Source organism: Aspergillus bombycis, assembly GCF_001792695.1.
Source record: "Aspergillus bombycis strain NRRL26010 chromosome Unknown contig00059, whole genome shotgun sequence".
Lineage (NCBI taxonomy): Eukaryota > Fungi > Ascomycota > Eurotiomycetes > Eurotiales > Aspergillaceae > Aspergillus > Aspergillus bombycis.
The window spans coordinates 154,920-176,152 of NW_019170061.1; the positions used below are offsets into that span (position 1 = coordinate 154,920).

At 47.5% G+C, this 21,233-nt stretch overlaps 3 protein-coding genes across 3 annotated transcripts; 1 reads left to right on the top strand and 2 right to left on the bottom strand.

The window, feature by feature from the left end:
- Window positions 1-1,381: 1,381 nt before the first annotated feature.
- ABOM_007050 (fungal specific transcription factor domain-containing protein) lies at window positions 1,382-3,277 on the top strand (the record flags this gene model as incomplete). The annotated part of the gene is made up of 2 exons (XM_022534179.1): window positions 1,382-1,466; window positions 1,527-3,277. The coding sequence occupies 2 exons, from the start codon at window positions 1,382-1,384 to the stop codon at window positions 3,275-3,277; spliced, it is 1,836 nt and encodes a 611-aa protein (XP_022387906.1).
- Window positions 3,278-5,155: 1,878 nt separating this feature from the next.
- ABOM_007051 (uncharacterized protein) lies at window positions 5,156-5,800 on the bottom strand (the record flags this gene model as incomplete). Its single annotated transcript, XM_022534180.1, has 1 exon — window positions 5,156-5,800. One exon carries the CDS (start codon window positions 5,798-5,800, stop codon window positions 5,156-5,158), a length of 645 nt encoding a protein of 214 aa, XP_022387905.1.
- A 3,932-nt stretch (window positions 5,801-9,732) lies between these two features.
- Window positions 9,733-12,992, bottom strand: ABOM_007052 (von Willebrand and RING finger domain protein; the record flags this gene model as incomplete). The annotated part of the gene is made up of 6 exons (XM_022534181.1): window positions 9,733-10,906; window positions 10,961-11,663; window positions 11,720-11,943; window positions 11,998-12,682; window positions 12,738-12,851; window positions 12,935-12,992. The coding sequence occupies 6 exons, from the start codon at window positions 12,990-12,992 to the stop codon at window positions 9,733-9,735; spliced, it is 2,958 nt and encodes a 985-aa protein (XP_022387895.1).
- Between the last annotated feature and the right edge of the window lie 8,241 nt (window positions 12,993-21,233).

Sequence of the window (21,233 nt, forward strand, 5' to 3'; positions counted from 1 at the left end):
TCCTGCAGTATTGGCGGTAAAAATGTTGCTAATTAAGGCTTGCCCTATGCACGTTATCACGTCCAAGCGTCCCCGATCCGCCCCGCCGCTGCACGGGCCGAGTCTCACTTCGGCGTTCCGGTCGTCGTCATTGGACCATTGGGTCAACTGTCAGATTATCTTTGCTCTTTATCTCAACCCAAATTTCAATGGCGACTAAAGGGAAAGTGGTCAATATACATCTTTTTCACTCGCGGAAATTCGTAAAAAAATGGGAAAAATTCCTGGAAAAGAATGAGAGTATAAGATGCAGCTTTGCCGTATTACTAGCGTCAAATTCCAAGTTCAGCGACGAAATTTGGAGCTCTATGCGTTGCGGGAGTCAAGAGTGTTCGAAGGTCCCAAATCTAGGGTAACTGTTATTAAACCACCAATCAGGATCCTTGGCAACCACCCTTAGATTAGACAACCTTTAGACCCTGACAGGAACATTAGCCATCCGCCCAGCGTGATCCTTGTACCCATCTGCTCCAGTCCGCGGCTAACATGGCGGCGTGGATGATCAACCTTACACCTCCAGGAACCATGTTGACCAACGGCTCTAACCACCACCAGACATCCCAACTGAGGGTCCTCAGCCTATCCGAGAGCGCCATGCCAAAATCCCCTTGTTGCTCGGCGTCAATCTCCACTCGAGATTTGAGTGTTCTGGTAAAACTTGAAACAATATCCTCGTGCGTCTAACCCCTAGGTTGGAAAAAATAGAAGCACGAGGGGTATACACCTTGTTTGAGAATTAGTCGATGGATCCAACATATCTCAGGATACCAGGGCCGGATGACTTCATAAAAGCCCTGCCTATCCTGCCCCAACCTGACCCTTTGTTCTCTGACCATCTTCGCTTCAGTCAACAGCAAAGGTCATCACTCTGAAACTCTACTGCTCCTCAAAACAGTCAATCAAGATAGCTGTGGACTGTATAGCTATCTCCAACAACTTCACACCTTCCCGTCCTTGCCAACTATAACGTCAACTGTGCTCTCTGTTAGCCGTTCTGCCCAAGCTTCTTGGCCAGCACCTCAAATATGTCGAGTTCAGCGCGGTCCAAGGCTCGAAGGAATAGGGCTGCATCAGACTTCTCCGAAGCTGATGAGCCCATCGGTAGATCTGGACCGAAGGCCTACCGTAGATCACGATCAGGTAGGATCTTCATATTACCCATGTCGATGCTGCTCCAGTCGCAACTGTCTCTTGGGCTGAGCCCTGCTAACCATGCGTATGTATAGGTTGCTTTACCTGTCGGTTGAGAAGGAAGAAGTGCGATGAAACCCGACCATTTTGCAAAAATTGTTCAACTCATGCTCTTAAATGCGTGTACAGACCACCTCAGTGGTGGGCCACAATGGAGCAACGGCGCGGTCAAAGGGAAAGGATTAAAGGTCGGATCCGCCAGACGAAGGTTATGGAGAAGAATAGTAGCTTGCAAGGTATGTCATAAGCCACAGAGACTCCAGTTTCAGCATTTTCCAACAAGTTCATGTTTCCAGAGTATATGGATAAGATCAAGGCTCTATGCGAAGAAAGCCCATCTACATCTGGGTTTGACATCAGTCGCGCAATGCTTCCAGAACCAAATCCTTTCGCGACACCAGCACAGGGACCATATCAGGGTTCAGCAGCCATTCCAGGGGCCCTTATCGGGCTTCCAATAGAGCCGAAACCAGAGCCACCAGCAGTTGCGGCGCCTATCATTTCGTTTGATCTCAATATCGGGTCTGACCAACAGATGTTCTTAAACAACAATCCTCTGCAGCCTAACCTAGCATTGTCGGGCTTCAGCACCACAAATCCAGCGATACCAACTCCGCCATTAGCCAGTAACGAATTCTTCGCGAACAACTATGGCCCAATGCAGCCCTTCAATCCGATTAATCCTCAAGGAGGCTTTGCATACCCAAACAAGTCTCTCTCCACATGCTTGCAGACAATGATGCCTGTAGATGAAAAGGACCGTCACCTTCTTGAACACTTTCTTGACAATTTCATGCTGTTGATTTTCCCCATAGTGGATGTTCACCAGGCTGGTCCTGCTCGGATCAGGGAGGTTTTCGGCCTTATGCAGAACAATCGCGCATATTTTCATTGCTGCCTCAGTGTAGGCGCAATCCACCTGAAGAGTAGCCTGGGTATGGAGGACCAGATGGATCATGACATTATGCAGCATCGCTATGACGCAATGTCTCAACTTTGTCGTCTCCTGAGCAAAAAGAGTGGTTATATGCAGGTTATCGATGCCACACTTGCCCTGATACTCTTCCACTGCTCCCTTGGCGAACCAGATGATTATCTCCCCGATGTGCCATGGACTTCCCACTTCCAGGGAGTTGCCCACCTAGTGAAGAAACTCAACTATGCACCCAGCCAGTTCAACATCACTCTCGTCGCATGGATCGATATCATAGCAGCTACCATGGCGGGGGCGACGCCGCACTTCTCTCACACATACCGGACGAAGCACCTCAGTGGCCATACATCTGGCCTACAGCAGCTGATGGGCTGTGATGACCGTGTCATGTACCTGATTTCGGAAATCACATGTCTAGAGTCATTGAGACTAGAGGGTCTCGTAGATGATATGGCTATACTAAGCCACGTCTCAGCGTTGACAGGACAGCTTGACTGGACGGAGCCAGCTGATCCAAGACTCGAGGTACCTTTTACCTCTAGCGGAGCCGTCGTTCCAGAAAAGTTGACCAAGATCATCACCGCCTTGTACCGTATCGCGGCTCGCCTATATCTTTATAGCCTGCTTCCATCTGTCGATTATAACGACCCTGCCATTACCACCTGGTTGGCAACCATGATCGAAATTCTCAAGTACATCCCCGCAGGTTCCAGTGGCTTTGATCGCTGCCTCGTCTGGCCATTGTTTATTGCAGGAGCATTTGCATCGCCGTCCAGTAACTTCCGAAAAGTATTAACCGAGAGAATTGTTGCCCTCGGGTATTTAGGAAAGCTTGGTAGTTTCGGCAAGATGTATCGTGTTTTGAAAGAAGTCTGGCGAGAATCCGGAGGTCCGGTGCCACCAACTGGAGATGAAGATGATTCCCACGACGCTGCAGAGGACCCTAACTTTCCAATCAATACTAGTGGCCTTATCATCACTTGGCAGCTGGAAGATCCTTCACAAGGGACTGAACAACTTAACCAACCTGAGGTTCCCGAGATTCCCAGGACACGACAGGTCCATTGGCGAGACGTCATGAAACGCAACAAATGGAACTTCTTGTTGATGTGATAGTCTTCTCACGAGCGCACACAACATCTGGAAAATCGATATCAACCTAGCGAGAATACTTTCATAATTAGCAATGTGGCATCCCTATGGGATCCATATTCATCACAGAGCACATGGTTGACGACAGATATGGCAGCGATGACTTGATGGGTATTCGTGACTTAAATCCAGCAATTGTATAGTGAGCTTTCTCCTGTTTTCATTTCAGTCTTTCGTTCAACTCCCCATTTTATTCCGGTTGTCGTCCTGTTTCTCTTTTCTCTTCTCTTCTCTGCTCTTCTCTTTTCTTTCTTTCCTGGTTATTATTTTCAGTTGCCTATCGTCTCTTATTCAGTCACTCCCTGATGTCGTTGACTTGACGCGCAGTTTCGGTTTTCCTGCTGTTATTGCAGTATTTCTTCTTTCTTCACTTCTTACCATCATTTAACCGTATATTCTATTCTTTTGATACCATCCTATCCGCTCATTACATCTGTCACGGTCTGTCTTTAACGATAGTTTCATGATTATGCGTTGTTGATGTTTGTTCAATGCAATTCTGTTGGTTTTTCTTTAGCCCTTATGAAAGGTCATTGGAGTAGGCTGGGTAGCCGTAATCTTCTCAGAAGGTCTCATCAACAACGGCTCAGGTAGAAATGGGCCCTAAAAGACTGTTAAGGACACCTTGAGGCAAACGGAGTCCACATGCCTCTCTGGCTGAACTAAAAATATCCCAATCCCACTGTAGCCATGCCCCAAAAATAGAAGCCAGTGCCGTAATTGGAATAAAGATGAAACCTGGCGCTTGCTCCGTATCTATTTTGAGATTTTGTGTAACACGTAGGTGATCCTGCAATGATAGTTGGCCATGTATGGCCTAGAATGGGTCCTTGGTCTGGATGTTGGGCTCTAGGAGGCACACTGGGAGAGAGCTAAAGTATCTGGAAGGCGGAAGAGATATATAGCAACGAGGGACCTGCACATTTCTGACTCATTTAGTAGGCTTGTTCTTGTTATTCGCTCATTCCTGTGCCCCTCTGATAGGACTGTATCCACAACAACGCCGGTAAGACGTGTAGGAATAGAAAAACAACATTGAGCAGCATACCGCCTCTCACCGATCTCCTCGACCAACAGTCCGCTGTCCAACCAATAACCGATATAAGGATGCAAGAACCGGGATAGAGTAACTGAGCCCAAATAGCAAGCAGATTCAACAACGTCATCTAAGCGATCGTGGCTTCAAACCTTGCTCATTTGACTTCAGCAGAGCATTTCCCGTTGGTTTTGTTGGCTCCACAGTCTGTAGTATTGGCTGAAGAACGGTGGCTGAGCGACACGTGGAAATCCTACAGGAGTCGGAATGCGTCTAATGAAACAAGTTGGGGGCCAAGGTGGTCCGAGCCTGAACCCTTTGTGAGATCGATCAACTGCGACTAGTTAGATCGGCTAGTAAGCGCGTGGGTTCTGAACTTGGTTTATCGGTCAATGTGAGTGGCACTGTGTGATGGGTCTAGAGGTCGGTGTGGGGTGGTCGATGCCATAGACTTACTTCACTACAGGGAACCTTGGAAGTAGAAAATAGAACCACGTTATAGCATTCATTTCGCCAATGTTAAACACGATGTACCGGAAACCTCAACTCCCACCGTACAGTGCTTGAAAACTCCAATCGGTCTCAAAAACTTGAGTTCAAGGAACCATCCATATCGCATAATGCTTGCAATGTAGATCCGTAGAATGAATTTAGCCCAATAAACAAAACAACCTTTGCGGGACATGGATACAGGTAAAGAAATGTATGCTATAACAGATAACAATAGACAAAAACAATCATAATAGTTCGCTTTCATCACCCTTCGTCATTGATGGAGCTATACATGGTGTTTCCTCAGGGAACTATGTGCTCCGACGTGCGATGTTTCTCCGTTTTCCCTGCGGTGGGGGCTCGAGCTGGGGGGCCCGCTTGAGGGTAATGGTCGTTGTAACCACATGCCGTACACTAAAAGATGCCCCATTTTCACTGACTGGGGAGTCGAATGCCCGCAGTCTGTAATCAGATGGGGTAAAGGGGGATCGAAGAGGATGGGCACTGCGCGGGGAGTCGGTCACGGACGTGCACACATAAGGTGGGGGAAGAGGCAAACGTCGAGTGTGATCCGGGCTCTTGGAAGGCATCGGTACGACAGAACGCGAGGTAGAATATGGCGGCGGAATCCTTGTATTTCCTTTGGGGAAGGAGGGGGAAGTAGAGCTGGTGGGCGCTGAAGTAGGTGAAGGACGAGGCTTGTCAAGCATGTACTTGGAGAAGTTCTCACGGGAGGTTGCAGGGCTGGAAAAAATGGGGCTGAAGGTGTTGAGGAACTCTGTGTATGCTGGTGGAGGAGTGATGGTGATCTCATCATCCTCATCCTCTTTCTTGATCTCCTTGGCTGGTCTGTCTGGGTCGAGGCATGTATAGTACGTGCGTGGTCGGAGTTCGGAAGGAAAGTTCAAAGTTTTGGGGGTGGTCAAAGGATGGAGAGTCGGCTTTGATGGACCCATCTCGTTTTGACTTCTTCCTGAGTTCGAAGTCTTTACGGATAGACACAGTGACGATAGAAGTTGATCAAAAAGATACGGCAGGGTGTTCTCAAGTAAGATGGTGATGAGAAACTGTTAGAATAAAACCAGGCCACAAAAGAAGAGGAAGCGGTTTTAAGTAATAGTCAAATTGGACTGCCAGCGTCCAAAGTGGTGAGCAATGGTTGGAGGCGTTAAGGTGTTGGAAATCTCTATAATATAATTGTCAGAGGCATGGATAGTACTAGTAGGAGGATAGAGCATGTAAGTTACACATACATACTATAGTACGGTACCAGACCGTATCGATATGTATGGGTATTGTCTAAACCTGAGAAGGGTTAGTCAATGGATAACCCTCAGGCATTATCTAAAATAGCAACACTTGATCCACTCACAACAGCCACGATCTAAAGGAATTAAGATAATAGCAAAGTAGTATGGGTAGTGGAATCGCTGGTCGAACCCTTGAACGAGGCACAGCCCGTGTAAGATCTCAGCCGGGTGTTGTGGTTGCTGACGGGCGCCTTGTCTACTCTTCGGAAGGGATCCGCACAGAGTTAAAATCAGTCCAGCTGATGCCTCAATTCTATTCACAACAAAGGAAATAGTATGAACTCAAAAGGAGAAAGGGGAGGTCAGTTCTTCATGAGGATGGATCTGGAGGAGATCCAACACTTGAGAATTATCTGGACACTTATACCTTTCCCCAGCTTTGTTTAATGAGAGAGCTACTAGAAATGGATTCATGACAACACCAGCATTGTCGCGCGCCTTCTGAAGCAAACTTCATCTTATTACCCCTTGCTCTAAGGTATCCTTTGCCTCAATCGAGCTTCAATCTTTCGCTGCTTGTGAAGCGTGGTTCGTCCAAGTAAAGCGCGCGGTTCTACGATCCACGCTCTCAAGGCAGCTTGGAAACACGGGGTGGTGTAATTCCAAACATGTTCCTACAACCCTAAGGACCTAGAGCCTCAAAAATCCTGGCTTGCAGAATTTTATCCAAAATTCTCATTATCAAAGTTGCCAATTTCGCTAAGCATGTCCAATCAGGCTGCATAGGACGTATCCATACGGGGCCTTATAGTTTCAGCTATATAACTATTCTGCATGCAAGTAAGGACGAGCGCTTTGTTGAGATAGTCTCTTCTATATTGACGCTTCAACAGTTTGACGATCTATAGCAATTCTCATATCCTATGACATATCATGTCAGACGAGCGTTGTAGGACGCAGGAAGCTATGAGCATTGGTTAATGACATTCAATATACTGAGTGTCACATTCCTGCACAGCAGTTCTCTCGATTCCTGCCAAGCCCTCTATATGGAGGTCGCCATAGTCTTCTCTGCTTCTTGGCGGATTACAATTTATGTGTGCATGCCAATTAGCGCTAATATCCTTAATACACAGGCGCCTATTGCTAGGGCAATATTGAAATCAGCATGACTACCAAAGAACAGATGAGCCTGGTCAACTCGCAAAAGCGGCGCCAGATCCCAAGTCACCGTGCTGTAGCGCTAGTTGGCCAATCAAGAATCCCCTCGACTAACACTTAAATAGTCCACCTAATGCCTAATATTTCTCCTGTACAAGATCGCTTGTAGCTCTTGATCCTTATTATTGCCTACTACTAACTGCGGTAGCCTAAGTCGCAACCTCCTTTGTGTGCAAGTATTACTCCCGTTTATCAAGCAGTTACGTCAACACTGCAATCTCTAACGATAGCGCCCAGTAGTTGTGGGATAACGGTTCAGCATTATCGACAAGAGTACATATCTGGAATTTAAGCGCAAGGTATCTAATTAGGGAAACACCCATCACTTTCTTGACGCATAGCACCGATTCATTCGTCCAGGGTTTGACGCGCCGGAGGGGTGAGCTCAAACCGGCCATCCCATCATTCTACCAATAAATGTGCATCAAGTACCGACTGAGGAAAAAAGCGCAGTTTAGTTCTGACAGTTAAATGTGCTACTGAGGGTGTTCCGGCCAATGGTGGTTGTGATTTGGATTGTCGGGGTTTGGCAGCGACTAAATCTAATAATAGAATCCCCCGCGGTAAGGCCGCAGATCTGATGTTCTATTTTTGGCCCTGCAACCTCACCTCTACTTTCTATGCATTCACCACGATATTTCTAAGTATATAGGACGCTGGATTTTGAGTTGGCTGCTTCCAGTTTTGCTTGGGTGAATTCCAGCCTGTATAGATCTATGTATTTCTCAACGGGAGCATCCTTTTTTCCAGACTCCAGCCCCAGGTGGCAACCCACGAGAAGTCAGAGCTTTCGATCACGCATAACAATAGCATTCACTCGACGAAACAATCCACAACGGCGTCACGCTAATCAAGCCAATCAGGGCATTCGAACTAGATTAACCCATATCTGCATATACAGGGTCCAATGCCCCCCTATCTCTGGTAGAGGAGCGTCGATTCGTCGGAAGTTGTTCCTAAACAGGGCATGCCACAACCGATCCCTCTATCAAACCCTCTCGAAACTTGACTTTCATTTTGGTTTTTCTATTATTATCTGGAGATATCTTGCATTAGTAGCCATATCTACATCATTTTCCACGTTCTCATTGGATCACAAACACTGTGCCGTTCTACTTCAGCGCAAACCTTCGGCCAAGTGCCTTTTATCCCGTCTACTTTCACATCGTTTCCTTGTTTCCCCCCCCCCCCCCTCCCCTCCTCTCTTCCTGAGCCATTTACTGGGCTCATCATTGATCTGTTTTAATTTTAGAAGCATTCCTGTCCTTCATAGCTATTACGGCGCTTCAATCATTTCCCAGCTTGTGCTCTCTTTGGCCCCCTTGTCCTGATCACATCCCCCGTCTCCAAGTATGGCTCTGTATCACCGTATAATACGGTATCGTACAATACCACTCCACCGCAGGGTCTTTCATATAACTTCTTTCTTCCACCATCTGCTATGAGCTACTCTTTTAGTTCGCCATTTCTAAATAAAGATCTCAGCTATCACCGCACAGCCATTTCCGGCGCTTCTCTCGGCTCAACCATCTTTCTTTCGGTTGTGAGCAATTGGGCGGTTGCATCATACAGACATGTTTTGTTTCTATACATAGTAGTCTACCCAGGTTCTTTTCGTTCTTTTCCATTCAACATAGGGACCTTGACGGGTCCATGGTTCGAAGCTTGAGTTTCAGAATGACTACTAGTATGTAGGCGGGTAAGTCATGCGTAAGGAAGGGTCCAACAATAGTCTGGTTTTAGTTCACTCCAGTAGTTACTTAGACATGGTACAGTGATAGAAACAAAGCTGAACATTACTTTTGGCGTAGTTCCCCGGATGACACTTTGAGTCTGGATTGAATTTGTTAAGGCAAACAGACCGGAAGAGCTAGGAGTCGCGGACAAATTTTGGCGCAGGGAGTCAAGCCTGACGGGAGCATCGCTTGCATGCATAGTGGTGGTTGTGAGCCCTAATATCAACCAAACGAGAATGGTAGAAGACGTAAGACCATATTGTATCTAGATTCTCGATTATATTGATCGTGGCATATCGCAAAGAGCGTCGCAACCCAGGAAATACGCAATAGAGACAGGTGATGTATATAGACGAGCCTCGTCTTGTAGCCGCCTAGGAAAAACAACAAAGCAAGTAAGATGCGTAATTCATCCAGTTTCAGTCCGATCCCGATCCGTCACCCAAGATTAAGAATATAAGCTGATATATACACAGGTACAACCAGTAAGAACAGATGAAAAATTACAAAATAACCAAACCCGTGGTATCATGCTGCACAGTCATGGTGAACAAAGTGGTATCATAAACAATCAAAGGGGAAAAAGGGAGTATTAGTAGCCACTCAAGGGGTAATTAAGGGGAAATAGAAAACATATGCGACGAAATAAGAAAAGCTTATAAGCGAGTCATGTCAGAGCGTTCATTCTTCAGTCAATGCGTCATCGCCGGTCTCACGCCACTCCTTAGACCGTTCGGTCAGTCGTCGAACTCCAGCCACCCGCTGGGCCCAGTGCGCCTCGGAGGGCGATCGGAAGGTGTACGCCCGCTGCGACGAAATCACGCCAATACCCTGCAGTACAGCCTTGCGGGAGTCCCGGCCAAACACTGCAGGATGATTGATCCACTCGAGCGCTGCTTGTAGGTCACCATCCAGCGCCTGCATGGTCTGCGCATCAACCGCGGCTACTGGTGTTACCGTGGCGGAGTCCGAGACAGCTGAGGAGTGGCTATCGGCGAAAGTAGAAGATCTTGGAGAAGTGGATGTAGGCGTGTCACCCCTGCTGCCAGAGTCGCTGATGCTTGATGGTTTAACAGCACCAGGTGGGAGCGGGGGAAGGCTTCCTTTACCGAGACCCTTCAGGATACTGCGGGTCTCAACCAATAAGTGCTGCGCACGATCATGATGTCCACGCGACACCAAAGTCAATGCTCTAGTTAGCATATCCGACGTGAGTAGCTCCATGCGTCGCTGAACAATTGAAGGATGCGGAGGAATAGGGGGCGTCATCGGTCGACTGGAATGTCGAATCCTAGGGTTTGGTGGAAGCATAGTAATCGCCAAAAGTGATGGTCGCGGCGAATGCGTCAAATGGCCATCACGGAGAAGATCTCCATAAGTGATATCCGCTTGGATCAATGGGACTTCCTCTACGCTAAGCACTCGCTGCTCATCTCCATCCGACCCGCCACCGAGGGCTTCCAGTCCCGAGACCAGACTCTCCCAGGGGTCTTGCGGCATGTTCTCCTGGGAAGTGTTGTCGGGCTGAATAACAAGCTGAACCAAGATATCCCTTTTATCTCCAAATCTGAGATCACCAAGAGCGGCCTCCGCGTCGCGGCCGGTGGCCCTCTTAGTGGTGTGAAGGGCCCCACTGATTTTCACAAACTTCGCCGGAGAACCTTCCGGGAGACGAAGCTTCAGCTTGACATTCTGATGAGAAGTAGTCTGCAGAGCTCCAAGACACCCTGCGACACATTCACGGAGCATCATCCAGTCCTTGACATAGAGATATGAGCCTTTTGTCCGAGTTGAAAGCTCAATCATGGTGTCCGGCTTATGGGTCAGTCCCAGGCCAAATGAGTGAATGCTAACCCTACAAGACAGTCAGTTCCATAATCCTGGCATCAAAAATTTAAAGGGGACGCACTTAGCAGCTTCTGCCCGGGACACCACAAAATCCACGCTATCCGGATCAGAGGTAGAGGAGTCACTAATCAAGAGGATAGTGGATATGGGGTTTGACAGCTTCCGTTGCATCAAGAGGTCCATGGCCACATTCGCTCCTTCAACCACATCCGCACGTAGACTCTTCTGGCCAACGGGGCGGATAGAGTTCAAAATCTTGCCCCATCCCCCCCAGGACTTCGTTGTCATTCCTACCAGAGGGACTCCACCGCCACTAGAACCGAATGTCACTAATCCCATACGGTCCCGAGGTCCAAGGTTCTGCACAAGAAACTTGAGCGCGTCGCGTAGAAGCGTGATTTTCAGGCCCTGCATCGAAGATGACACGGGAATCACCACGACAATATCAAGCGGAATGTGCAGAGAAGGGCTAGGCCCACTTTCCACAGCCACATTCGTGTAGTCAGTGATGGCAGTATTGTTCGACCGAGCCGCACCATATGAGGAGTTCAGCGATGCCTGCCGTTTGATCTGGCTGTTTCGATAGTCTTCCTCCTCAGTCCCCGAGTTATCTAGGTCATAATCGGCACTGCGGGACAGGGAATCGAGCTGGTGGAGATCGAGCAGAGCACGACGCCAGATTTCTAGCTGATTCCGGTTCTGGAAACTGAGGTAAAAGCATGGAAGTTCGCTGACGGACAAACTCAGAGTTAGAACGGGCTCATCTGTATCCATAGTTAGTACGCGGTCATTGCCCACTAGTATCAAGATCTTGGTTTACCCGGGTCCGCATCGATATGCTTGAGATGCTTCTTGATCAAAATCGAGCCCTTAAGTGTAGACCGCGTGTGTCGCAGTTTGTCATCATATTGGCGGCGATGGTCGCTGACCTTCTTCTCTTTGATGCAGATAAGCATCTCCGCGAACAGGTAGCATTGCAATTCCTGCCACGATTCACGGTCTTTACCAACCCGCATCTGTCCATGCAGGCGAAGCTTTCCGAACCTGCTGTGTAATTAGCGAGGCCCTACAAACACAAGAAACCACAGATCAGCATACCGCTGAAACTCAAGGCCATGCCAGTTGTCCACTTTCGTCCTCAGTTCTTCCGCAATCTCATCCAAGTTCTCCTGTGGTTCGTATGGAGATGGGCGCGACTCCTGGGCGGCGGGAAAACGCATCATACTATAAGGCTCATCCTCAGGTTGTGGCGAGCCAGTCGACGTGTGGCGCAAGTCATCGGAGTCTGCACGCCAGCCCTCAGGGACTTCAACTGTGATTAGACAGGTCAAAGGCTGCTGTTGACGGGACCGGTTGAGGGTTGGAAACTCGCTCCGAATGGTCATCGTTGGGGCCGGGATGGGATTCTTTGTGGGCCCAGAGCGAGGGCTCAACTCGGACTCCATGGCTTGGAGGTCATAGTCATGCCGTCTTCCGTTGTTTGGATGCTGGTTATCATTGTAATCACCCGATGAGCCAGCAGCGCTCCCATTCCGGGAGTGATGCTGGCGGGATCCGGATGTCAGACGCTCGATCCGTTCACGCGGGTCACCCGTATCACGGCTGTCCCGCCGGCTGTATATGTCTCGGCTGTCGCGATTGTACGGCCTACTCCCAGCGTCACTGGGCAGCCGGCCGCGACTTACGTTTGTGCTTTGATCCCACGGCGTAGTAGCCCCGGTCACACCACTTCGTTGTGTGGCGGCATCGCTGGTCACTGAGCGCACCATATTGCTAAGTTTCTCTACGATTGAGTTAGCAACAGTTCGTCTGATGTCCTACCTAGTGTTACCACTTACCGATGTCTAACACATTCCCCCCACGACTTGTGTCCAGCCCCAATGGCGCGTCACATGTTGGGCAATACTGGCCCTCGAACTCCCGAATAAACTCGTAGAAACAGGCTTCATGCGCTACATGTGCGCAAGAGAATTGGAGAACACGCTCCCCCCGCAGGTATGTTCTAGCGGTTCCTCGCAAACGGCGCACTCGCTACCCACAAATGTCCTGTCTCTCCGGGACCGAGTCCGGTCAACATCCATTAAGCCTGCCATTGGCTTGCCTGATATGGAATTGGATGACGTTTGAGACGAATAATTGATCGAATTCGAATGCCAGTCAGAACCCGAATGGTCAGGGTACAGGGAACCACTAGTGGCCGTTGAAGGTGCGCGAGACCGGAAAGAGCCAGCGTGGTTGGACAGCCTACTGCCCGGTCGTTCTGAGCGCGTGAGTGAACGCAGAGACCGGAATGGTGAGCGGGTGGGGGACTCTGGTCGAGAAAATACTGTAGATGATGACGAATGCACCTGTCAGTGAACAGGGGGGTATAATAATGAACAGCCAGAAAAAGGAACGGAAGCGGGCAGTGGAGGGTCGACTACGAAAGGGCAGTAGTGAGGTAGTATTGCATAACAGTAGCGCAAGAATCTAGCTGCTCCTTTGTCTCTTTGGTGTCACATATAACAACGAGGATCACGGGGAGTGGGTTAGGGTAGAGAGATAAGGAACGACCACAATGCAGGGAAGAAGAAGAAGAGGAAAGGACTTGTGATTTAGGAGGTGAAGGTCCAGAATGATATAATGTTATGATAATGACAATAGGGTAAGAGAAAGTCAAATTAAAAGACAAAGGGCCAAAAAAGAAAAATAATAAAAATAAATATAATAAGGGACTAGAATCAAGCACAAGCACTAGTATGAGACACTATACTTACTCGGCGGAGACTTCTTCTTGGGACGACCAAAGAAGCCACGCTCGGAACTTGAATCGATGCTCCCAGATTTTGAATCCGATCTGGAAGACGGTCGATGCTTCCACATGAGCTAGAAAAGAATGCTCCTGACGGGTCAGGAGGGAAATCGATCACCTAAAAAGAAGAGGGGGGGTGGAAGTGGAAGAAAGGACGAATTCCTATATTAGGGGAAAAAGCCCAAGTGGGGAGATTGCAGTGGGGGAGGGATTTAGGAAAAACTCCCGAGGATGAAGGAATTGAACCAGGGGGTCGAAAGTCAAAAGAGAATTGTTTGATGCGCAGACACACAAAACACAGAGGCAGAAAGTCAGAGTGAGAGAAAGAAAGGAGTGGAAGTTGGAGATATCGTGATGGTGGGAATAATTTTACGACGGCGTCACGGCCGGTCTTCAGGAGGCCGTTGATAGTGGATGGGGCGGGTGAGCGATCATTCAATACTGGTACCTCGACGGTACTTGAACAGTACCACTTCTTCTTTCATTGGTGCGTTCGGTCCCCATTGATACAACCACGGGTTAGTCCATACCACCCAAGTATCATCAAGGTACAAATTTCCTGCAGGAATACCATACAACGGTACAACCACCAAAAGGTAGCCCAGCGAAAATGAAAAAAAGAAAAAGAAAAGAAAACCTCTCCAAGTGGGGCATGCAGCATCCGAGCCATGGTTTGAAAGGCCACCAGAAAGGCTTCCAGTGGAGCATATCCAGGGACTGGAAGTTTGAAAGAAGGCCCCTGAAAAATGAGTTTTTCTCCTCTTCTTTTCTTTTCTATCTCTTTAGGTTAAGAAGGAGGTGAATGTCAAACAACACTTACAAAGTGAGAGTGGATGAGGTCATCTGTAAAAAAAGTACCGGATGTGTACGGCTGTCAACTAAAATCTCTCCTATTTTTAACTCATATCATAAACAAGAAAAAGAAATCATATAGAATCAGGATCACTAGATGGATCCAGCCTACTGGTTCTCCTTACATCGTACATCCTGTGCATCCAGAGGCGACACAACTCCAGCCAGTCGGGCCTGTACAGGCCAATAATCAAATCTCCTACATTGATCTATCCAATCTATCTATCAACCCCAGACCGCCATCGGAACATTAATTCTTGGGAAAATTCATTCAATATGGTGTTTAATTCTTTTTGTTTTTCGCCCCCCCCAAAGAATTGTAATTGAATCTCTTCAATGGGAAACGCCACAGTCGGCCATTACACCATATGTAGGGAACTAGTTTCGCTGCACATTACCAGGAACGGAACACCTATACCAGCCAGTTGAAAATAACTAGGGAACAATTTTAACCATAAATCCAGAGCTGCCCTGAAGTATAGAGATCTACTCCATACCTTCCAAATGTAATTTCGTTACGGTGCCGGCGGAATTCTTAGCCTTTGTGCTGCCATAAGCACAAAGAGCCTAGCCTAATGACGGGGATATAATACAATGGCCTTATTATTCTCCATAAATTATGACCTTCCAAGCTTCGGATGGGCCAAGCCGGGGCCATACGGTGCAAAGACTGACCTCAGGCCCCTAATTAACCGACTGCTGATCCCCGAGCGTTTTCTGTCACCTGTTCCTTTTGCGAGGTTTCAATATTGGATATTCCCCGTTCCAGAGAGATAAGGCTTGGGTGGTCCCTTATTCCAGGTCACATAGTCTAAGGGTCAGGTGCATCTCTGGTACGGGAGGCGAATAAATGAAGCAGTGGTGGCGTACGTAAGCGTTGATACTGCATAAGTTGCCAACGGCTGAGAACTTCGGGATCCCCACCGGGCAAATTTTAAAATGGGTAGCCCGGGCTTAGTCAGCCACGTCCCGGCAAAACGGAGATGAAGCTGCAGTTGCTCCCATGTAACTCCGGACGGATCTATGGAGCCCTTCAGTATCTGCCCTGTGCTTCTCACTAAAAAAAGGAACCATCTGTACACACTATTCACTTTTCAAACGATAATTCTTGTTGACCACCACTTTTTTCTCCTAATTTCTTTTATTAAATTCTACCAGAGAAATTGTATCTCCTATGGACGGGAAAGCGTATCGCATGAAATCTCCCAAAAACCCAAATCTCTGTGGAGGAGCCAATAACCAAGGCGTCGGTTCTGTACTGACCCCCACCCGACCCGCTCGGAATGGTGCAGTACTTTCCCTTAGTGGGTTCAGCACTACTGTACTAGTAGTAGCTCTCCACTCCAGTAGAGTAGAAAACAACTCCCCGTACTGTCTCCATGTGTACTGTGTATAACTTGTAAAATACTGTATCAAGCCACCCACATCTTCTTGTGCAGCGACTCCGTAGTTCCTGCAGGAATCCGCAAACTGGATACAACTGTCAGACGGCACTGAAACCCCCAGGATCCCTAACCTAGACATTCAAATATGTTAATCATCAATTTGTTAAATGGTTCTCTCCAATTAATATCCATGGGTGATCGTCTACGGTATCCGACGGTAGAACTCCCCGTCCGAACCACCGAACGTCAAAACCTTATGTTTCGGTCGAAAGATCGGCTACCCTAAGAATTTTTATGAGAACAAAAATATTTCAAATGTGCATATACATAGTACAAGCAATAGCATTAATCTAATGCAGGTGCGTGAGAGCATGACTTGGTAAAAGGATAAACAAATAGAAGTTTCAACCATGGCTAGTGTCTGTTTCTGAGGGCGAACACATATCATACGTTGATTGTCAGAAGTCCCCTCTGCACTTTGTTGTGGTTAGCTAACGGAATGCAAAACTTATTATGAACCCCCAAGGATGCACGGAACACATCCTACTGGGCCACCTGGAAACCCTGCGTCCAACGTCAGAAGGAAGCATTCCGAGACGCTGACTCTCCCAAATCTTATCGAAGACCAGAAGAAGATCCTAGGTGGAAAACCAACATGTAAGAGTATAAGTCAACCTGTGCTTGATGAAGTTGTTGATTCCATGGTAAGCAATGTCAATCACTGCCAACTATATACAGGTAGTACTCCACAGACATTGGAGTACTAACTATTGATTATTAGCATGACACATTGATGAGTCAGAAATTCGGGGCCATACGCGCGAGCACTGACAAAACGAGTGTCCAATTTTAGTAAATTACTGGATTGACCAAGTCATGCATAAAATTAAAACCAATCATCCTTCTGTTTACTTCAACCAGGCGAACCGCACGGTGCAACTTCTGTCCAAAGAGGCTCGTTTGGACTCATGGGATACAATAAGGATCAGCTCAATCTCCACTACTATACGCGACCGGCCCAGCTATACCTCGCACTATTGCGAGGATACGTGCTCCTGGCCTCTTAAGCCTGAACATCTTAATGTCCTCTATTATAGCTTTTTTTTCCGAAGTCAGTTCTAGTTCTTATAACCGAGCGGACTAAGTCTAGTGCTCTGTGCAGACTGATCCACCACAATGAAAATCATGCACGAAATAGGCATCCCAAAAGTTCTACTAAGATTGCGACAGGCATTGCGGTTTGCTGGGCAGTTATCTGTTGGGCCAACGGTGGCATGGTTGACTGAGGACTTAGGCGACGACCTTACGGTTCGAGACGCATGAAACAATAGTGAAACTCCTAGTAACGTCATTTCCTACTACTTGCAGTAGTTCCTTGATCGCAGGATCCAAGGCTATTGCCTCGATGCTCACCAATGGTGCTAGTTAACTCCTCATAGTTTAGTGAGTCGGCCGGAATACTTTTATATCGGGGTATGTTCGGAGTATACAGGACCTGTGTTCAGGCCACCGTGGACAGGAGAACACATTAGATGCAGTGAAAGAAATAGTATATGCAGCGGTTAAGGCTCCGAGATCATCCCACCAATAACGACTTCGCTTCCCTGCGATGCGATGCGCAATACAGTACTTTTGCGGCGATGCTCTCTCCTTTTGGGCCATTTCGCCACAGACCATCGGCCATAGGTAACTATGTGTTGTCTGAAGCTCGAATACAATCAAGTCCGCAGGGCTTGCCACTGTATATGTTATATGCAAGGTGGATGCAATCAACCTGCACTGGTGATCTACCGTAGATAAATCGAATTTTCCGGGATTTGAACGAAGTTGACTGCTGACAGGTCACATTTTATGTCCCGTATATTGAACATAGGGTAGATCAGTGGATGACCCATCTCCCTGGATAACGGCAACAGGGACTAATGTCAACTTTATTTTGCTGCAAGAACATTAATTAGTAGATAAATAGTCTCTGTGAGTGGCAATGAGTGATGTCACCGTAGCTTTATCTACCTACATGTATTTTTTTATCAACCCCCCCCCTTTATACTCCGCATTGCGTACCGGAGTACCATATGCATGCTACACATAGTCACATTATCATACACTCTAAAGTACATCCATACGTACGGAGTACCACCCACCGTGGTAACAGGACTGGTTTTACATACGTACATGCATACTCCGTACATACGGAGTACATATAAACAACACTAGTAGTAGGTAGCGGATATTGGCCACGTTGACCTTGCCCTCCGGAGTCATTTGCCGGGCTTCTCCGGACTTCAAACTGGGCTTAATTTCCACCACTACTGCGTAGTACTAATACTAGTAAGTACTGTGTAGATTCATGCAGATTGGTTCCGCAAAATGGAAAGCACCTCACGGTTAGCCACGAAGAAAGCGAAGTCAACTGGTGATAACTTCGAATATAGTAGTACTATAGTACTATCAAGATCATCCAAATTAAGAAGGGGGATTTTTCCGAATACAAAATTGTCTTCACATGGGTTTTCACCTTCAATCCCACAATACCGTTACGATGCAGTACAAATACATCGTGAGGACAATATCAAGCCGTCTGTTAATCAATTTTCAATTAAATAAGAAAACTTTATCCAACCCCCACTTGTCATTGAGTTCGTTTGACGGAGGATTTGTAGCAGTCAAAACAAGGCTAGTCGCATCGGTCGACGTGCTTTTTCTGGAAATTTATGGGTTCTTAACGGTGGATAATGGGCGGAATATGGGAATCATCCGTGGTTCATCCCTGGTGAGCGATGAGATAGTGCCCGTTGAGATACGTGCAATTGGTCCGTTTCAAGTCAGGAACCGCGCGCTGTTGGCGGTTACAGACTTTTCGGTTAGTCGGATAACCCGAGAGAAAGGTACGGTGGGACAGAGATGTAGAGTAATAGTATGTATGTACATACGTATGTACTCCGTACATGTAGTTGAGCTGATCATGCTGTCTATGGACTCGCGCATCGAATGATTGCCCATACCTATATGCCCATATCGACATTGAGAAGTCTGACTTCACACCGGCCAAGAAATCCAAATACCTAGTGACAAGTTTGAATCACATGGGGGTTACAGAATTGGCTGTCCGTCCAAATTTTTCTCAGTCACTAGTTCTGACACCATCTCCTTGCGACATTCCTAAAAAAGATACCTCTACTCAGCTTATCCACAGCTCTTGCCACGTTGAGGAGCCCACCCCGACACATCTCGGCTGAACTACGGAGACCGATCCCCCTACAACGTTAACACTCTACCATACCGAAAGTGGGCAAGTACATACAGGCATCATCCAGTCCCAATCAACGGTGGCGGCAAGCTATTAGGTTTGTGACCCAGATTTGCCTTGGAGAAGATTTGTCACCGGCTACTACCTAGTAGTCAACCTACCCACGAAACAGCCCAGACCAAGATCTTCATGGTTCAATGGTTCGTGCTAAAAAAAAAAACAAAACAAAACAAAACAAGAAAAAATATTACTCTTAAAACCTAGGGAATTGCCTCGATGTAACCTACCCTAGGCTTCCGTTGAAACAGGATACTGAAAAAGTTAATTCGGGGGAGAGCAAAAAGGCTCGTGGAGCTTGACAAATATGTTCTGCGGTATTTTTATGTGAAACAGGCTGGCTGAAAATACGCAATAGTTCAGTTGGTGTTGTTGATAATCCATCGAATCTCACATTTTGGACCCTAATTAGGCCCACGATCGGAGATCCGATCGTCCCGTTCATCGCCTTCCAGTCGGGGTTGGCATTTCTGTCCAAGCAATTTGATAGATGGTCGCTTAGTTAACCATTAAGGGAGAATGACCCACATCGATCTGTGCCATATCAACAATGGCGACAATGTACTCCATAGTGTTGCCCATCTACAACGTCGTCCCCTCTCAAGATTGACCAACTCAGGTCGAACCAATCGACGTCCAATCAATTTTCTGCCAAATTAATTGCATAGTAGTGCTGGAGTGAGTCAACTCTACTGTCTTCTGTGAACAAGCTCCTTCAATCTAGCATGATCATACCGAAGCGCAACCGGATGTTTAAGAATGTGTACTAATATTGGGTGTAGGACGCATTGAAATTTGAAATTCTAGGAATTCATCTCGATCACTGGCATCTTGAGCAGCTTGTCTGTTGCCATACGCATGCCGCCGAGACTAAGGACAAGAGTGCGACTAACAACCCAGGGAGCCAGGCCCCTTCGCGAATCGGTGAATATGCAATCTGGTACAGTTCTAAGGAGATATGCTGTCGGCATTGATCCCGATATATGTGTATGAATACGGCGAGAGCACTTTTAGGTGGCGGTTTTCCACCTGTTTACCGATGGTAGAGTGTCCTGGTATAGATGAAGTATATACCAAGGGTCATAACTCGTTACTGTCATCTCTCTAGGCCAGGACCCAACGGTGAGGTTTCAAGGACCGATACTGAGCTGCCTTCAATTCACTTACTGTCTCATTGCTCACAGCAGTGGACGGTTTGCCAGCGTATATCATGCAGTCCCAATTTCGCAGCCCTGACTACATCACGGTGTTGATCTCTAAAGGTATCTCAGTTACGACGCATCCAAGCAAAAGGGCGAGCGAAACAAGGTTGGCACAAGCCTTGTGTCATTTGCACGGGAACAGTCCTCTGTTTGATCTTAAGGAAGGCCATCTTATGCAATTGTATCTCGCCAAAAACAAAAGGACGTCCTCCCTTGGTCAAAAGTCATCGAAGTTTTGCTGATACCGACTTCCCTGATCCCTCACGATCCAAGTATTTACTGTTTATGTTATGCAGTGCTTCCATCCCACATCGTAATCGGGGATTGACCGCCCATTGATGTTGAATCCATGAAACTCCGAGGAGAAGTCAGGTGATTCCAGGAATGGCGTACGCCGGTCCAACACGTATGCAGGATCAGGATCGGTGGCATCCGCCGGGAGGGCCGGATCAACATCAACGGCGTATCTACGGGGAGGCTGAATAATCATCTATGGCAGAGAAGTACCTACTGACGGCCATCGACAAGCTTTTGAAGATAATTGAGAAAGAAACCTCCTGTTCCGTAGGGTTGTTGTATGATGTAAAGAGGAGAATAGAGATGAATGTTTGCCAGGTTTGCAGGGTGTACACCGGTAGGTCCCGAATGGAAAGTCAGCTTAGATAAGCCATTGCCCAAAGCCGTTAGCCGCAGGGGAAAGTTTGTTCCCAACATCTCCGTTGTTGAAAGATAACAGAATCTCCCTGATCTTCCTCCAGCTCCTTTCTCCATCAATTGGACCTCCTGCCCTGCCCAGA